Below are 16,388 nucleotides of genomic sequence, written 5' to 3' on the forward strand. Positions count from 1 at the left end.
TTGCATGTGGGCTGCAATAGAATATCATGTAGGTTTCCCGTACACTTCAGCTAGTGTGTTGTCCCATGAGTTTTGTAGGGTTATGTTTTTATTGTATTGCTATGGTTTGGGAAGTGAAATTCATGGTTAACGTGTTGTTCCATATATTATAGCAATTTTTGTCGAATGGCCATTTGGTTTTCCCCTGTCAAACTTGCTAAAACTTGCTGGCAACTCCAGTCTGGAATCAAGATAATGAGCTGTAAATCAAAATGTCTTTCTAATTGTACAAGTTGATACCCATTGAGCTCAAGCACTGTTCAGACTTGGTTTGATTTTCACCAGCCTCAGAGTTATTGCTCCTGGGAAAAGTCTGTTTTCATAACCTGCACATGAAAAACATACAAAATAAACCGGGATGTGCAGGCATGTTTCTTGTTCATATCCCTGTGTTTGTCCTCCATATGTGATCACAGAGGACCAGAGGTTTATCCTGCGCCCTACTTTCAGCAGACACTGTTCGGGTTTGTTGCCTATTCATGTTGGTTCATTTCAACTTCCTCCTCCTCCTACACTTACTCTTCCTTCTTGCCTTCATTCTCTTTCCCTTTGAATTCACCCCCCCCCCCCCCCCCCACTGCCTCCCCCACGCCTGACCAACGATTGACTCAGGAGAAACAGAGGCAGATGTTCCAGGAGCACACGACAGGCCTCAGCCCACCCACCCCCCTCCCATTTGTACTGGATCAGCAGTTAACCCCCGGAAAGAATTGACCATACAGGCACGCACACACATACACACAAAGAACACCTCTGCACAAATCTGCACTGGCTCAACAGTTGTCCAACTGAATGAACAACACACACACACACACACGCTCATACATACACCAAGTGCTGTCCAAATCCCTTCAGTGTCCCTGATAGTAGCCACCCCGGGGTCAGGCCTGGTCACAGCGTCCAGGGCCGAGGGTCTCTCTGGGCAGCTGGCCTGGCTAATCCTGCTGCTGGAGGCCACGAGTTCCCAAACTAAAGGCCAAGGACCCCCATGGGGCCTCAGGGCAGGGATCTCAGGGCAGGGATGTGAGTGATTTGTTTAAAAAAAGTGGTTTGTTTGCATGTTTTAAGTCTGCTAAATATGAATTATTCAATTGCATTGTATAGCAAGACTTAAACTGTGACAATAACGTCAGAAATAAAAAAAGTGCTGTCCCACATTTCATCATATATTAATGCTTTATAAGTGTTGTTCAAAACTACCAACATTGTTTAAATTGTAATCAATACAACAAATACTCCATGGGGGTTTACAGTGGACAGATGTCAAACTAGGCCGCAAACATCTTGCAATTTACAATTTAGTGTAATGGAAAAAACATAAAAGAAAAAATATTTATGTTGATATTTCACTAAATTTTAATTAATGCTTATTGTTCAACAAATCCTCTGTTTCCTCAATACATTTTTCAGAAAATCCTAACGCAATTTTAAATTGCAACATTAATACAGTGGAATGGGCAGATGTGTGAAACACTGTTTATTATCTGACATTAAGCTATTGGATGACATTTAAGAGCAACGTAGACATTGAATACAGAAGTATTGATTTCTGTAATACAGGTATATATATTTTCCCTTAAACTGACTTTTTTTCATATATTTGTCAGTGTGTCATACATGTACCGCAACACAGGTACACAATCTTGAGTCAGACATTGAGGCTAACAGGTGGTGCAAGATGCTACATTCCTGACTGGGATGGCAGGCGTCCTCGGGTCTTTGTGTGTCTGAAAGGGGAGGACACTTAAATCTTGTGTTGGTGACATCACAGTGTTGTTGCTGGCGGGGTCTTAGCGGCCCGGACACGCGATTCATCCTTTATCATTATAATCAGCATAGGAATGATCCTCACGTATCCATCTATCAATCCATCTATCCATCTGTCTATCCGTCCGTCCATCACTGTCGGTCCATCCATCTATATATATATATATATATATATGTATATATAAATCCATCTATCTGTAATCACAATGTGGAGGAACAAATATATGATTGGTGGAATGAATCAGACTAATTAAATAACATAGCAGCAAAGGAATTTAAAACACTTCTAATTGAATATCAGCCTCTATTCACCAATCCTGAAACCCTGTCAGCCGGTGCACAAATTACATTTCTCAGTCAACACCCAGGCTGATTAAAAACAGTTCTCTGCTCGTGCATGTGGGAACCCGAGCAGCGTAGATGGAGTTACCTTTGTTCTTGCTCAAATGAAATGATCCAGAGTCCCTGTGAAGTTTAGTTTTTATAACTGAGTGGGCTGCCGTGTTACTTGCAACCGTTAGTGTGTGATCACGTGTGTGTGTATGTGTGTGTGTGTGTTTGTGTGGTGGTAGTTGGTGTGATGGCGATATTGTGGAGGTTCCCACGACGGCCATCCATCCATTTCTTAGCACAAATACACACACACACACACATAAACACAAACACACACTCACACACTGGCCATATGGCCTGTGGCGACCTCATACTCATTGCATGCCTCCACTGTGATTTGGCACACGGTCCCACCAAGCAACCCGTAGCTTTTCTCTATGAAGACATTTGGCCTGTAAATCAGAGGCTGGAGGGGGAAATAACGGAGTAAGAAGTGGATGAAGGACATCTAGATGTGAGAAACAGATTCCTATAGTCAGGAACACGATGAGGCTCTGTGGAGAGGGAGAGATGAGGGAGGATTTGGTAGTTGGTTGGTGTTTCGGTGTTTGGTGAGCAGATGGCCGGTGCTCGAGGAGGGGCGTGTCTTGTCCTCGCGACCCTTCACAAATCACAGGGTTTCTCCCCCCGAGGGGCTCGCGACTCGCCGTTCAATAAGAATCAATGGGAATTACTTCGCAAGAGAAAGGGATGAATGGGCGGCGGGGCGCGAGACCTCTTTCTTTGTTGTCCCCCTGCGTGTCACAGAGCTCCTGGTCACACACACGCACACACGCGCGCGCGCGCGCGCTCACACGCAGGGACACGTACACACGTAGACAATAGGAAAGCACTTCAGTTAAACAATCGACCTCCAGTTAAACACTTTTTTCTTACCTCACACACGCGCGTGCGCGCGCACACACTCCCACAAAGGGGGATCAGTTGGGAGGAGGTTCTACTTTCTGCTGTTTTCCTAAGACACAATTAGAGAATTTGCTGGCATAAATTAAGTTTTAGGGGGAAATGTCGACTCGATGCTGATGAACGAGAGGGGGGGGGGGGGGGGGGCGGGGGTCACTTTCCATCTCACCGTGCCTTCAGTCACGCTTTTCCTGGCGTAATCAGAAAATGTGTGCCACGTCATGGTGATGAATGAATGATAGTATATTGGCCTAACACAGAGAGGGAGAGAAAGAGCACCGGGGACCTCTGATAGTCGGGATGAGTGTAAATAAAAGGCTTCAAGAGAGGGATTTTACGCCACGCCACATAGGAGCATTGTACGCCATTGAGAAAAGGGGCTGAAATCAACTGGTCAAATGAAATGAGCAGCTCGGAGCAGCGTCCTATAGCTAAACACACATACGGGTATCTGGGAAGACGGTGGCAGGCAAGGATAATAGCGTTAAAGCTTAAGGTTAAAGGCCTTTCAATCAGCCCCAAGGGGTGTAAAGAGCACATCATGGACACGCAACCACATTAGACATAGGCGTCTCGTTTATCTAAGCGTTGACCCTGAGGGAGCAGAGCGGGGTCATCAAACTTATGCAATGATGGGACAACACCAGCTCCACTAGCGATGTATCTGCACTGCGTGTTGACATGATGGGCTGGAAGTCACCCACCCCCGGCCCTACCAACTGTGTACTCGCAAAAGATGCTACTTTACTGCCTGCTACAACACATTAACAAAGAAATCAGTCAACTCTCATTCAGTACTTTTGGTAAAAATTGAACCTTTTATTTCAGAGCCAGAGAGAAAGACCACAACGACTTCATTCCAACAAGTGCGAATTCTTCCCCGCATTTTTCTGAAGATACACATATGCAAATCAGACAGTGGAGTTAGAGTTGCGTTAGTAGCCTATTACTATTCCATCAGGGTCTTATATTGTTTCACAACGTTTTGATTGAATGTAGGAACTGAGATATTTTGCTATCAAACTATTGTACTCACTGTTTATAGCCATGCTCTCTCTCTCTCTCTCTCTCTCTCTCTCTCTCTCTCTCTCTCTCTCTCTCTCTCTCTCTCTTTCTGGTGATGTATTATTGTGGGAGAGCAGGTGCTGCCGGCCCAATTACCATACAGCTGAAAGCACAAAGAAAAAAAAACTTTACTCCCTCTGGGCCCCCCTCCCCCTCCTCATCCTACTCTCCCTCCTCACAAAGTCCCTTAATGACAGCCACGCGAGTGACACACCACCAAGTCTTTTTTTTACTGCCTCTCTCAAAGAGCAAGTAAGGGAAATACAGAGGCATGCGGTTGAAAAAAGTGTAGGTGTGTGTCACCCTGCAGTCAGTCCGTGTGCGCATTTATTTTGGTGCGTCTTTGCGCGATGCTTGGATTTATGGTTATACGCATATTTGTCCTTGACATAAAGTGACGTAGTTAAATTCTACTTGTAGTTTTTTGTTTTGGTTTAACCAATAAATCTGTGAATCTTAGTGCCGGCATTTAAAACAATAACACGACAAAAAAACGTCGCGGCGCACTACAGGAGGGGTGTGGTGCAGTACACCAAGAAATAAAGATAAGGTAATAGGAACAAATCGACTACTTTTTTTTTAGGGGGGGGGGGGGTGTGAACATGTGAAAGCCTCGGCAGGGGTAACACCATAGGAATGTGGCGGAGCAGATGGTCGTTGTAACGCAGTTGGGACGTCTGGCAGCCGGCTGGCCAGGGAACAAGCCGGCCAAGCCTTTAGCGTAACCCCAAAGGGACCACGAGCAGCCACCGTCGGACTGCGCTGCTGCGTGTGTAAATCACTGGATGCTGAGATGTGGAGGATTGCGTGCTGAGGTTAAAGAATTTGTCGGAATGCAAATGGCTCCTGTGTGTTGCGTTGTGTAGGAGGGAGGCATCAGGGGAGGCAAAGGGGTTGTTGCACATTTAACAGCTCACTAGCCATTTGGTCTGTCCCTTTGAGAGAGGGAGGAGGGGAGAGGGGCGGGCGAGGGGGAGGGGGGGGGGGGGGTACGGGTTTAGAAAAGTTGTGTGGTGCACCCCCCCTAGAAAAAAAACTCCCGCACCCCCCTCTTTTCTTTGTGACGGCCCCGGGGCGGACTATGGTGTGGTGGTGGTGGTGGTGGGAGGGGAGGGGAGGAAGAGGAGCAGAGGGGCTCATTTGCATCTTATTACCCTTCGCCTGTAGGCTCGGTATAAAACCCTGTGCAGGACAGGAGACCCATCAGACACACGCACTGTTATTCCGAGAGAGAGACGCAGAGAGACGAAGACGTAGCATCAGCATATTGTAATCTATCAAGTGGGGAAATAAACAAGGCCGTCAAGATCTGCCTCTGCTCTTACAACGATTGACTGGAATTAACTCTCTGATATTTCCATCGGGGATTTCATCCACGCTTTCTCCGAGGGGTTCCTTCTGCTGAGGATTACTTTACTTCGCCCCCCCCCCCCCCCCCTGTCAAAAACCCGTGCCTCGTATGGAAAACTAGAGGGCAGAAAGACAGACGCACCAGAGGAAAAGTTTCACCTCACCTTCCCTCCAGCGCGTCAAGAGTTCACCTTGACTGTGACATAGCGGGGGACGTTTTTTGAAAACCTTTTCCATGATTGTTTGAGTCGGGCTACACGGACCTGAGGAGCTTTCACTGCTTGTCGAAGGGCTGTCAACACAATGGGACGCCTGTTTCTGCTCCTGGTTGTCACTCTCTCCCTACTCACCTGCCAGGTAGGTCCATTAAGAGCGCATGATCACATTAAAGACTATTAATTCGCACGTGTGTTTGCACTTTTTTTTTGGTTTCAAAATTCGAAACATCGTGAAGTCACCTTTCTTAAAACACACTTGGGCTGATTGTGTGTTAAAGGTGTTGTGCTCCGGAGTGTTTGAGCTGAAGCTGCAGGAGTTCCTCAACAAGAAAGGGGTACCGGGGAACTCAAACTGCTGCCCCGCAGGCTCCTCTCATCAGCAGGGCCACAGCCAGCAGTGTGAGTGCAAGACCTTCTTTCGGGTTTGCTTGAAGCATTACCAGGCAAACGTCTCCCCCGAGCCTCCCTGCACCTATGGCGGCGCTGTGACTCCCGTCCTCGGCTCCAACTCCTTCCAGGTGCCGGAGACCAACGCGGACAGCTTCACCAACCCCATCCACTTCCCCTTCGGCTTCACGTGGCCGGTAAGTGTTTGTTAGCATCTTATTAGACATTATTACAATTCTGTACTTCTTTTCCCCAAATTTTATTATAAAACTAGTAATATTTTGAAACACAATATAATTGTTTTTCTTATTTTTTATTACGGCTGACAGATTTTGAAGTTTTAACGGTAAATGTTAGACTGTGAAGTTATTAGAGTCCTACTCCATCGGGACATCTTAGCTTTGAAGAGTGCAAAACGCAACAGATGCTCCCGAACTCAACACTTGTGAGGGTCTTTGTCAGCTCTGTGTGAGAGGGGCTATTGTAGTATTTCTGTGCTCTTTGGTAGGATAACACGGGGAGGGGAGGAGGGCGAGTGTGTGTGTGTGTGTCTGTGAGAAGAGGAGGAGGAGGAGGGGGGGGGGGGTCACCAAACGCTCCTCTCCTCCGACCAGGCGTGGTGGGAAATTTTACATCCTCTGAGTTGGCACATCATTGGCAGCGCGGCGTGAAATTCCGCCTTGCTCGGTTTTACGGCGGTGTCAGAGTGTGATAGTAGCAGGGGTGTGAAAAGGGAGCAGGTAGTTGCCCTTATTAGGCCCCTAATCAACACGGGAATTAGGCTGTGAAGTTTATTGGGAGGCCTCCTAATGGCCCTCCGCTGCTCTGCGGAGGGAGGGAGGTCTGCAGGCCGAGCAGCTGTTGACTCACTCTCTCTGTCTCTCCTCAGGGGACGTTTTCACTGATCATTGAAGCTCTGCACACTGACTCCCTGGATGACCTGACAACAGGTGGGTGACAGCCAGAAAAGGCAGCAGTGTAACTCAAACACAAACCAGAAGGCTAATGGCGACCTTGCTTTTTCACAGTGGCATGTTTTTCACTGAGTGCTCAGTCATTAGTGAGAGACCGGGTGTATTGAATTTTAAAGAGCATTATGCTGACGTTTTATCATAAATTCTAGACACTTTGTACATACATTTCTGTAGCCTTTTACATACAGGCATATAAGCCTTTTGATTTGATAACAAATAAACATTTTTATGCACAGTGCCACACTTTTGGATGTTTATTTAGCATCTAAAGATAAAACCCACCCAAAGTCTTTGTAGGGGCAAGTTGAGATAAGCCTCTACAGTGTAAAATTCACTTACTGTAATGTTAATGGGATAATGTTATCGCTAATAAGCATTAACTGACCAAAACATGGGGGTGTATATGTTGGTGGAGTGAAAAATATGGTACCAGGTTTAATCTCACTCTCTTCCTAAATGAGAAGGCATTGAAAATCATTTTAATTTTATTCTTTAGTGTCTTTGAACAATAAAAAAGTATAATCAATCCTAGATCTAAAATTACTAATACAAAATACGTATATTTTAGATCTAGTAAACAAATTGGATAAGTGTCATAACTTGATATAACACGGTGTCACCCGCCTTGTGCACCTGTTGAACATCATGCTTTTATCAAAATATGACCAATAACGATCTGCTTGGTTGACTTTTGCAGACAACCCGGAGCGTCTGATCAGCAGGGTCACTACGCAGCGTCACCTGACTGTGGGAGAAGAGTGGTTCAAGGACATACAGACGGCCGGCAGAACTGAACTGCGTTACTCCTATCGCTTCCTGTGTGATGAGCACTACTACGGCGATGGCTGCTCTGTCTTCTGTCGGCCCAGAGATGATGCTTTTGGGCACTTCACCTGTGGCGAGCGCGGGGATATCATATGCAACTCTGGCTGGAAGGGACAATACTGCACTGAATGTAAGTGTGTTTTTTTTCCATTAATCTGCTCCCATGAGGAATATTGAAACATGCTTATTATTAGTTATGACTCAGAGAGCTGAAGAAGCCATTTTTAACTCACATATCTAAGGAGTCGTTAGATATGATGCACTTTAGATTTTTGAAAAGTAATTTTCACAGTTACTCACAAGCCTATCTTTATTGTTGAGGGACTTTTCCCACCTCCTAACGTAGGGCCCGTGTGCAACAGGCGTCAGTTAGTTATCCCGTAGCACCGGAGGCCTCCATTCTAATGAGCCGCAGTGGCTCCTCAGTAATTCACACGCCGCGTGCCTTCCATTAGACCACTGGGGCCTCCTCACCCCAAACCACCTCCCCGATTGGCCAAGTGGGGGTTCTGTATTGTTGCTGCTCGCGCTTGCGATTGGCCGAGCGGGGTTGTGTATTGTTGTGGAGGGGGCAGCTGCTCGGTGAGAGGAGACAATGGAGCAGCTGTCTGGTAGTTAGCTCCACACAGACCAGCTGGCCCTGGAGGGAGGAGGAGGGGAGTGAGGAGAGACGGGAGGAGCGGAGGAGGGAAAGGATGAATTCAGAAGAGGAGAGGAAGAGGAGAGGAGGAGAAGGATCGTATAGGTCGATTGAAGACGAAGGGAGGAGGATCAGAAGTTGGAGGGTAGAAACGGGGGGAAGAGGAGGAGAGGGGCCATTGGTGAGAAAAGGGACTTCTGACCCACAGTCAAGGGGAGAAAGGAGGCTTTGTGTGGCGTGCTTTTGTGTTGAAGAGAAACCATGTTAAAGGAGAGGGCTTGGCTGGCTGTTTCCCCCTTTTCGTGACCAAAATTGCCTGTGGCCTGTTGAATCCTATAGGGTTTTGCTACAATGTGTCTTTAACTACCAAACCTGAACCCCTGGGGTTTTTTTAGGCCTCTGTGACAGACAGCCAGACCTACAGGTCAGCAGGTAAAGCGATTGTAGGGACACACAGGCCAACAGACAGGCTGAAAGACAGACAAACAGATAAGAAGGTTGGGGCGCCAGACAGACAGGCAGCTGTTAGGACTGATGGAGGGTAAACACATGTTTCCAAGACTGGATTTCCCTTGATTCACCTGTTACTGTCTGTTTCCTCTCTGCAGCAATCTGTCTTCCTGGCTGTGACGAAGAACATGGTTTCTGCGATAAACCTGGAGAGTGCAAGTAAGTCACCATGACAATTAAAATCAGTTCTTTCCATCTGGGTTTTGCTGAGATGGATCATGAATGGACAGCTGCATTGTTGTTAACAACATGTAATGCTTTCTGTGTTCCCAGGTGTCGAGTGGGCTTCAGTGGGCGTTACTGTGATGACTGCATCCGTTACCCAGGCTGCCTCCACGGCACCTGCCAACAGCCCTGGCAGTGTAACTGCCAGGAGGGATGGGGTGGGCTCTTCTGCAACCAGGGTGAGTTTACTGAGCGATTTACTACTTTGTTGCCCCTCGGTCTGTCCCCGTTTCTTCATATTTAGACTGCATTATTTACGAATGTTGCTCCTTGTTGATGTTTACAGATCTGAACTACTGCACACACCACAAGCCCTGTCTCAACGGAGCCACCTGTACCAACACTGGCCAGGGCAGCTACACTTGTTCCTGTCTGCCTGGATACACGGGCGCCAGCTGTGAGATCCAGGTCAGCGAGTGTTCTGGAAGCCCCTGCCGCAACGGAGGCAGCTGCACTGTGAGTGTCAATCGAGCGATGCGATGTGTTGATCAAAGCGACTGTGTTCACTGAATCTAGCCTGAGTTTAACCACCGTTTGCAACATTTCCGTTGTAGGACGACGACGGCGGCTATAAGTGCACCTGCCCGCCCGGTTTCTATGGCAACAACTGCGAGTTAAGTGCCAACACCTGTGCCGACGGGCCTTGCCTTAATGCCGGGCGTTGCGCCGACAACCCTGAAGGTGGCTACTTCTGTCAGTGCCCAATGGGATACGCCGGCTTCAACTGCGAGAAGAAAATCGACCACTGCTCCTCCAACCCCTGTTCAAACGGTATGTGGTCCTCTGTGTTTCTAAGTCCCCCTACAGTCAGGCATAAACTTAAGAGCGAGTGTCTCAGGACTAACCCTTGCTCTTTGTTTTGATCGCTCTCCCCCCCTGCAGGTGCAAAATGTGTGGACCTGGTGAACTCCTACCTTTGTCAGTGTCCCGAGGGATTTTCAGGTCAAAACTGCGAGGACAGCAGCAGCCTCAGCGGATACTGTCAGTCCTTCCCTTGTCAGAACGGCGGGACGTGTCAGGAGGAAGCAAACGGCTACACCTGTACCTGCCCTCCAGGTATGACAGCGCAGTCTTGATGATGTTTACATCATTCGTTTTGTATTTAGCTTCATCATAGCTCCGCTCTGGATTCTTACTCTATTCTTCTTTTTCTTCTTCAGGATATACTGGCGAAAACTGCAGCTCCCCCATCTCCCGCTGCCATCACGACCCCTGCCACAATGGAGCCACCTGCCACGAGCGAGGTGGACGCTACGTGTGCGCCTGCGTCCCCGGCTACGGCGGTCACAACTGCCAGTTCCTCTTGCCACAGGTTCCCAGGGGTCAGCCGGTGGTGGATGGGCCGGATCGGCGATATTCTTCTCCGGAAAATGAAAATGCCGAAGACGAGGAGGATGACGACAGTGGATTCCCGTGGACCGCTGTGTGTGCCGGGGTCTTCCTTGTACTTGTGATTCTGATCGGAAGCTCAGTGTTGGTGGTCTACATCCGGGTCAAACTGCAGGAGAGGAACAGTCACCACAGCGACAGTGTCCACAGCGACAGCCGCGAGACCATGAACAACCTGACAACCACCAACAATTGTCTCCGCAGTGACAAGGAACAGGTTGCTGTAATGACAACGTCAATAAAAAACATCAACAAGAAGGTGGATTACCATTCGGACATCGACGGGCCCCTCGGGGGTGTGAGTGGAATGAGTGGGCTCAACGGATCAGAGAAGAACGGCTTCAAGACCCGCTACCCCAGTGTGGAGTACAACCTGGTCCATGAGCTCCGGCCTGAGGACCTGTCGCTGTGTAAAGAAGACGAGCGTGACGAGCCAGAGGTTAAATGCGAAATGTTTGATGAGGCTGACTCGGAGGAAAGATACAGGAAGAGACAACACAGGTACATACGAAATACTCACTTGGAAGTTTGTGCATGTATCAACCCGCATGGATGAAAATGTCGGCCTGGATGCGAGGATAACATGTCTTGTGTGAACGACAGCGTTTCTGAATCTGTTTGTGTTCTTCTTTGTCCCACAGTGACGCATCAGAAATGAAACAAGCCGACGACTCACCAAGCTGCAGTGAAGCAAAATATCAGTCATCCAGCGAGTTGAACTATCACGCAGCGAGTGACCGCAAATACCAGTCAAGTAGTGAAGTTGAATACCACAGTTCCAGTGACAGCAGGTACCAGTGTGCCAACGGCACCAAATACCAGTCCGTCTACGTCATGTCGGACCAAAAAGATGAATGTATCATTGCCACAGAGGTGAGTACACAGGAGCAGAATAATCTGTGCGGCAAATATACTGAATAATTGTAACTTACCTAAGCAGACACTGACTTTTTTCTCTCTGTTTACAGGTATGATACCAGTCCAGACCAGATCAGACCAGTTTCCTGTGGTTGATGGCGGTCCACACACACCAGCCCTGAGTAGTAGAGCTCAGCTTGTCTCCGGGAGGTTTTACTCCTGCTGTTTGCTGCTGTTCCCTGGGATTTACCTGCAGACGTTGAGCCAAGGTGCCACTGAGCCAACACATAGTCAGTACCGACTTGGCAAGGACTTAGTACTACAGTAGTACTACGGGTGGATACTTGACATTTATGAGCTGCGATGGATGTCGAATGCAGACTCGGTGCTGTGGATGAAGCAACAGAAGACGGTGCTAACACTCGTACAAACCTGGTACAGAAATAGTGCTGACCAAGCACTCATGCAGCAGTGGAAGATGAGCCCCTTGTCCCAGGAGGAGCTATGGAGTATTGACTTGGATGTTGGCCGAAGATATTGTAGTACCATGGAGTACTGGTTGATTGAACTGTGTAGTACCTTTGGAGTACTGAGAACTTTTGAAGTACTGTTTTAGTACTGTTATGTGCTGTGGTTTTACGGTGCAGCATAAAAGCTGTTTTTGGATATTGGACAGTTCATGTTCTGTGCAGTGCTGCAGAGTGAAGGATGAAGTAATAGTAGCGGTCCCTGTACTTTGCTACAATTGCAGCTGTTTCTGCTGTATATAAAATGTGTCGTTAAGAATTCATTGAAGTCCCAATTGGAGCTTTTCCTGACAAAACAACAGTAACAACAGTGGGACAGCATGCGCACATCTTGAGCTGTGCAGCACTGACAGAGACAGTGTTGGCTGAGCTGGTTCTCAGCATAAGAAATCGAGAACTGAAGACTCCAGTAGTGACTGCAGATTGATCCAACATGGATCCTGTTGGGCCATACTGGCCCCCTGACCCCTGAAAGTTGTGATACACAGGGCAATGTTTTGGGAAGGGCAAAATAAGAAACACAAGAATCAGTACAGGGGAACAAACACAGGAAGAGATGATGAAACAAATCAGACAACATTTAAAGGAAGTGTAATTTTTCAATTACAGAATTTGTTTTATTTTCCCCCCCATAATTATCATAAAGAACTTGCTCATACACTTCCACAGATGATGCTGTTGTGTTTCTAAGCAAGCCGACCTATCAAGGAATAGTCTTAACTGCCAAGACCTCATTGCACTATGGAGCTGTGCGTGCGTGTAAGAGTGTGTGTACAGAAGAGCAGATGACTCCCGTGTGGTGTCAAATAGATGCACTGCCCACGCCCACTCCCGTCACTCTCAGTCTTCCACTATTAGCCAATTAAAGGACACCATCACTCTGCCTGTTGTTGGTTAGGATCATTCGTTTTTATTTTATATCTAAAGAAAGATGTATTGTTTTAATTTAATAATGTAATTATTGTGTTCCATCTTGTTGGGAATTTTCTCTTGTTAAACATGTAATAATTTAAGTTGGATTTTTTTTATTTGGCAGATAATGTATGTATGTAAGTATGTATGTATGCATGTATGTATTAGGCACTTGAGACCCCTGTGACTGTGTTGTATTTAAGAGAAAAGTCGTATGTACAGAGCCTGTCATTTTTATTCCTGGAAATCATCGCAATATTTTTCCAAAATAAAAGACGAATGAATTATAGCATGACTGGTTTTGATTCATTTTCAACTCATATTAATATGTGGCTGCCTTTTGTTAGTGAAGATTACATTTACAAGGAAAAAAATGGTTTCCTTGCTTTCCATTACATTAATATATGGTCAAAGTACAACCGCAATGTTTAGCTGTATTTTGAAGCTTCACGTTGTAGAAGATGCCAAAACTAAATATTAGTCTCAGATGAAGCTAATTTTACGTGTTCCTTACATGGAAATCTACCAAATTCAAGCTGATGGATTGGTTGTCTCTGAGTGTGTTAGTGTCTGCATGTGTGTGATTGCGTGTGTGTGTGTGTGTTCGTCTGACGCAGCAGAAGACTGTCTCCTTGTGGAACCACTAAATGAGACAAAGACACACCCCGTAATCATAGACCGCTTAGCTCGCCTCCTCTGAGGCCAGAGCCATCTCTTTGTGTGTAAGTGTTTGTGCGTGGGAGTGGATGAAGTGTGTGTGTGTGTGTGTGTGTGTGCATATGTGCCTAGTTACAGTACGTATTTGTCTTTATATTAGTCTGTGTGTTGATTTGTTTGTGAATCAATGTTTTTGTTCTGTGTACATGAGAATCAGTGCTTTTGTGTGTTATTTTGTTTTTAGCAAAGGGGTATTTATAGCCGGAGAGAGAAACCACCAGTCTGGATTTAGTCCCAGTTGCCCCTGCCTAACTACTCTGTGTGTGTGTGTGTGTGTGTGTGTGCATGTGTGTGTATTCAAAGAAACTCATCTGGTTTGCAGTCTCATATAAACACACACACGCACACATGGCGCTGACATTGGATGACAGATGATCAGAAATTTGCTGCAATTACAGAAGCGAGTGAATTACGGGTCAACATTAGCACGTATACACAATCACACACACTATCACACACACATACAGTTCATTGCCTTGCTGCCAAAAGTAAACTTATTGTAAACGATGTCCAGTTACGTTTTTTTTTCTCATTTATTTGACAAAGAGTCTATAAATATACTAAAAGTCAAGCTACAGACCGGCGTGTTGGAGCAGCCTGTCCCGTTGTTGTAGACACAGAGACCGCTGCCCTTCCAAAGACTGCGACTGTGACCGCTCAAAAACTATTTGCTAGTATGTATTACGCAAGCGGCGGGCAGTTGTTAGCACATACCATGCTAAGCTTTTAACTTAACTTTTTTTCAGTGCCACAATAGCTTTTTGCTGAGTTGGAAAATCAGAGGAGACAGGCTTAAAGCTGGTCCTTTGTTGTTGTTAGGCTCTCCTCCGGCCCCGGACAGTCGCACACACTCACATCCTCCCTCTCTGCATCTCTGTGGTGTCAATAGTCAGACAAAGCCCTGGTCACTGGCTGCCATATGCCGCGCCACTGCACATAAAGCACAGCGCGCTTCCAACTTCAGAGGGGGAATTTCAAACTTCTTCAGAATGAAATATAATGGAGTATAAGCGTTTATTACGTCAGTCCCAGATTCACACAGGCAGTGCTCATCTGTTCAGTTCATTCAGCCTTTTACTGTAATTTGTAGTATAGGATTGAGAATCAACATTTTTTGGTAAAGGAAACACGGATGATGTTTAATGGCAGCAGTGAAAGTAATGCACAATGTATACACAAATCTGTGAATACCCAAATAATGTATGTCAGACAATATGTTGTCTCTTTGGCTCTCCTCCCTCTGTCTCTCCACGCACACAAACTTTTTATTCTAACAGAGAGTAGGCAGGACCGAAGCTAATCCAGGGAACAGGCTGTTTAAGTGTGTCTCTGCTATAATCTGATAAATCTGTCCATTCATATGCTGCAGTCCTCTCCCCTCACAGATCTGTTTGAACGTGTATGTGTGTGTCGTTGTGTAAGCATACACTTTAATGACCGTTGGTTTGTGTGTCTGTGTGTGTGTGTGTGGGGGGGGGGGGGGGGGGGTGGAGAGAGAGAGAGAGATTGCTTGGAAATGGGGACAAATTGTGAAAACGAGAGCCTACACTTTGCCGCTGATCCTTCTTTTGTCCACACGCTGGTCACCTGTCACACGCACACACACACACACACACACACATAACAGTGCAGAAAGCTGAAGAGACAGGGGCTCCCTCGTGTTATTGGGGTTTAACATGAATACATATTGGGTTTTTAAAATATATTTGTTGAGATTCTGTACAGAGGATCAGAAGCATCGTTCAGTCCACATGCGAAATTGTTCTTTGCAAGATACTGAACCCCAAGTTGGTGTCTATGTGAGCATGGATTTAAATCTTGATACAGCAGGTGGATCCTTGTATCGCCACCATATGAATGGCTTGATGTTGATAGCGAGTGGACAGCGCTTTAAGTGGGCAAAACATAAACAGCCGTCCAAACACAAGGCAGAGGAGCAGGAAATGGTTGGTGCCAATGTGGAATCAACGTAAACATTTTCAGTTTTTTTTTCTTCTCTTTGTGTCTTCACCTTTTCGAATAAACAGCATCGAAACCGCAAGTCACTGATTTCAAATCTCTTCTCCCCTCTTGCTTTATTATTAGCTTTTTAATTGGACCCCACACAAACTGAACATTGCTCTTTTTGGGTTAAATCTTGTGGGAAAACAGAGATTTCTCTCTCAGCCATCCTCCTTTGTTGAGTTTGAACAAACGAAGTGACCACAGCAGCCTGAGTCCCACAATGACAGACAGCTGATTCAGCGACTTCATCTGTCGCAGCTCCCCAGGGACGTGGCTCTGATCTTTTCCCAGAGCGCCATCTCTCTCTTTTACATACTATTTCTCCCCCTTCTTCTTCTACCTTCTTCCTCTTTGCCTGATTGTCTCACTCATCTGAATCTGTTCACAGCATGACTCTATTAAAACGATCTTTCCTTTTATACTTTTAAGTTAATGTACATGCATTGTTTGTTGAAATCATAGTTTTCTTGGGCATATTTGGAAATTGAAGAACTTAAAACTGAACGTATGGCTCAGCTGTTGTCGGGTAAACGTTGGAACTTTGTTTTTATTTTTGTTTACTGGTATTTCTCAATTGGGGATAAATTGGTTGTAAAGAGAGTCATTCCTTCAGAGACACCAGCTCCCATCAGCGCCTTCTGGTCATTACTGGTGCATCGTGGGAACAGCTTGGCGAGGACAATGA

At 46.3% G+C, this 16,388-nt stretch overlaps 1 protein-coding gene across 1 annotated transcript; it reads left to right on the forward strand.

Annotated features, from left to right (window-relative positions):
- The first annotated feature begins 5,623 nt into the window (after positions 1 to 5,623).
- Positions 5,624 to 13,258, forward strand: dld (deltaD). Its single transcript, XM_037456535.2, has 12 exons — positions 5,624 to 5,874; positions 6,014 to 6,319; positions 7,012 to 7,072; positions 7,794 to 8,051; positions 9,170 to 9,230; positions 9,345 to 9,475; positions 9,583 to 9,752; positions 9,851 to 10,067; positions 10,179 to 10,352; positions 10,457 to 11,186; positions 11,327 to 11,558; positions 11,654 to 13,258. Exons 1-12 carry the CDS (start codon positions 5,821 to 5,823, stop codon positions 11,657 to 11,659), a joined length of 2,400 nt encoding a protein of 799 aa, XP_037312432.2. The 5' UTR covers positions 5,624 to 5,820; the 3' UTR covers positions 11,660 to 13,258.
- The last annotated feature ends 3,130 nt before the right edge of the window (positions 13,259 to 16,388 follow it).

This window comes from Pungitius pungitius, chromosome 4 (genome assembly GCF_949316345.1).
Source record: "Pungitius pungitius chromosome 4, fPunPun2.1, whole genome shotgun sequence".
Classification (NCBI taxonomy): Eukaryota; Metazoa; Chordata; class Actinopteri; order Perciformes; family Gasterosteidae; genus Pungitius; species Pungitius pungitius.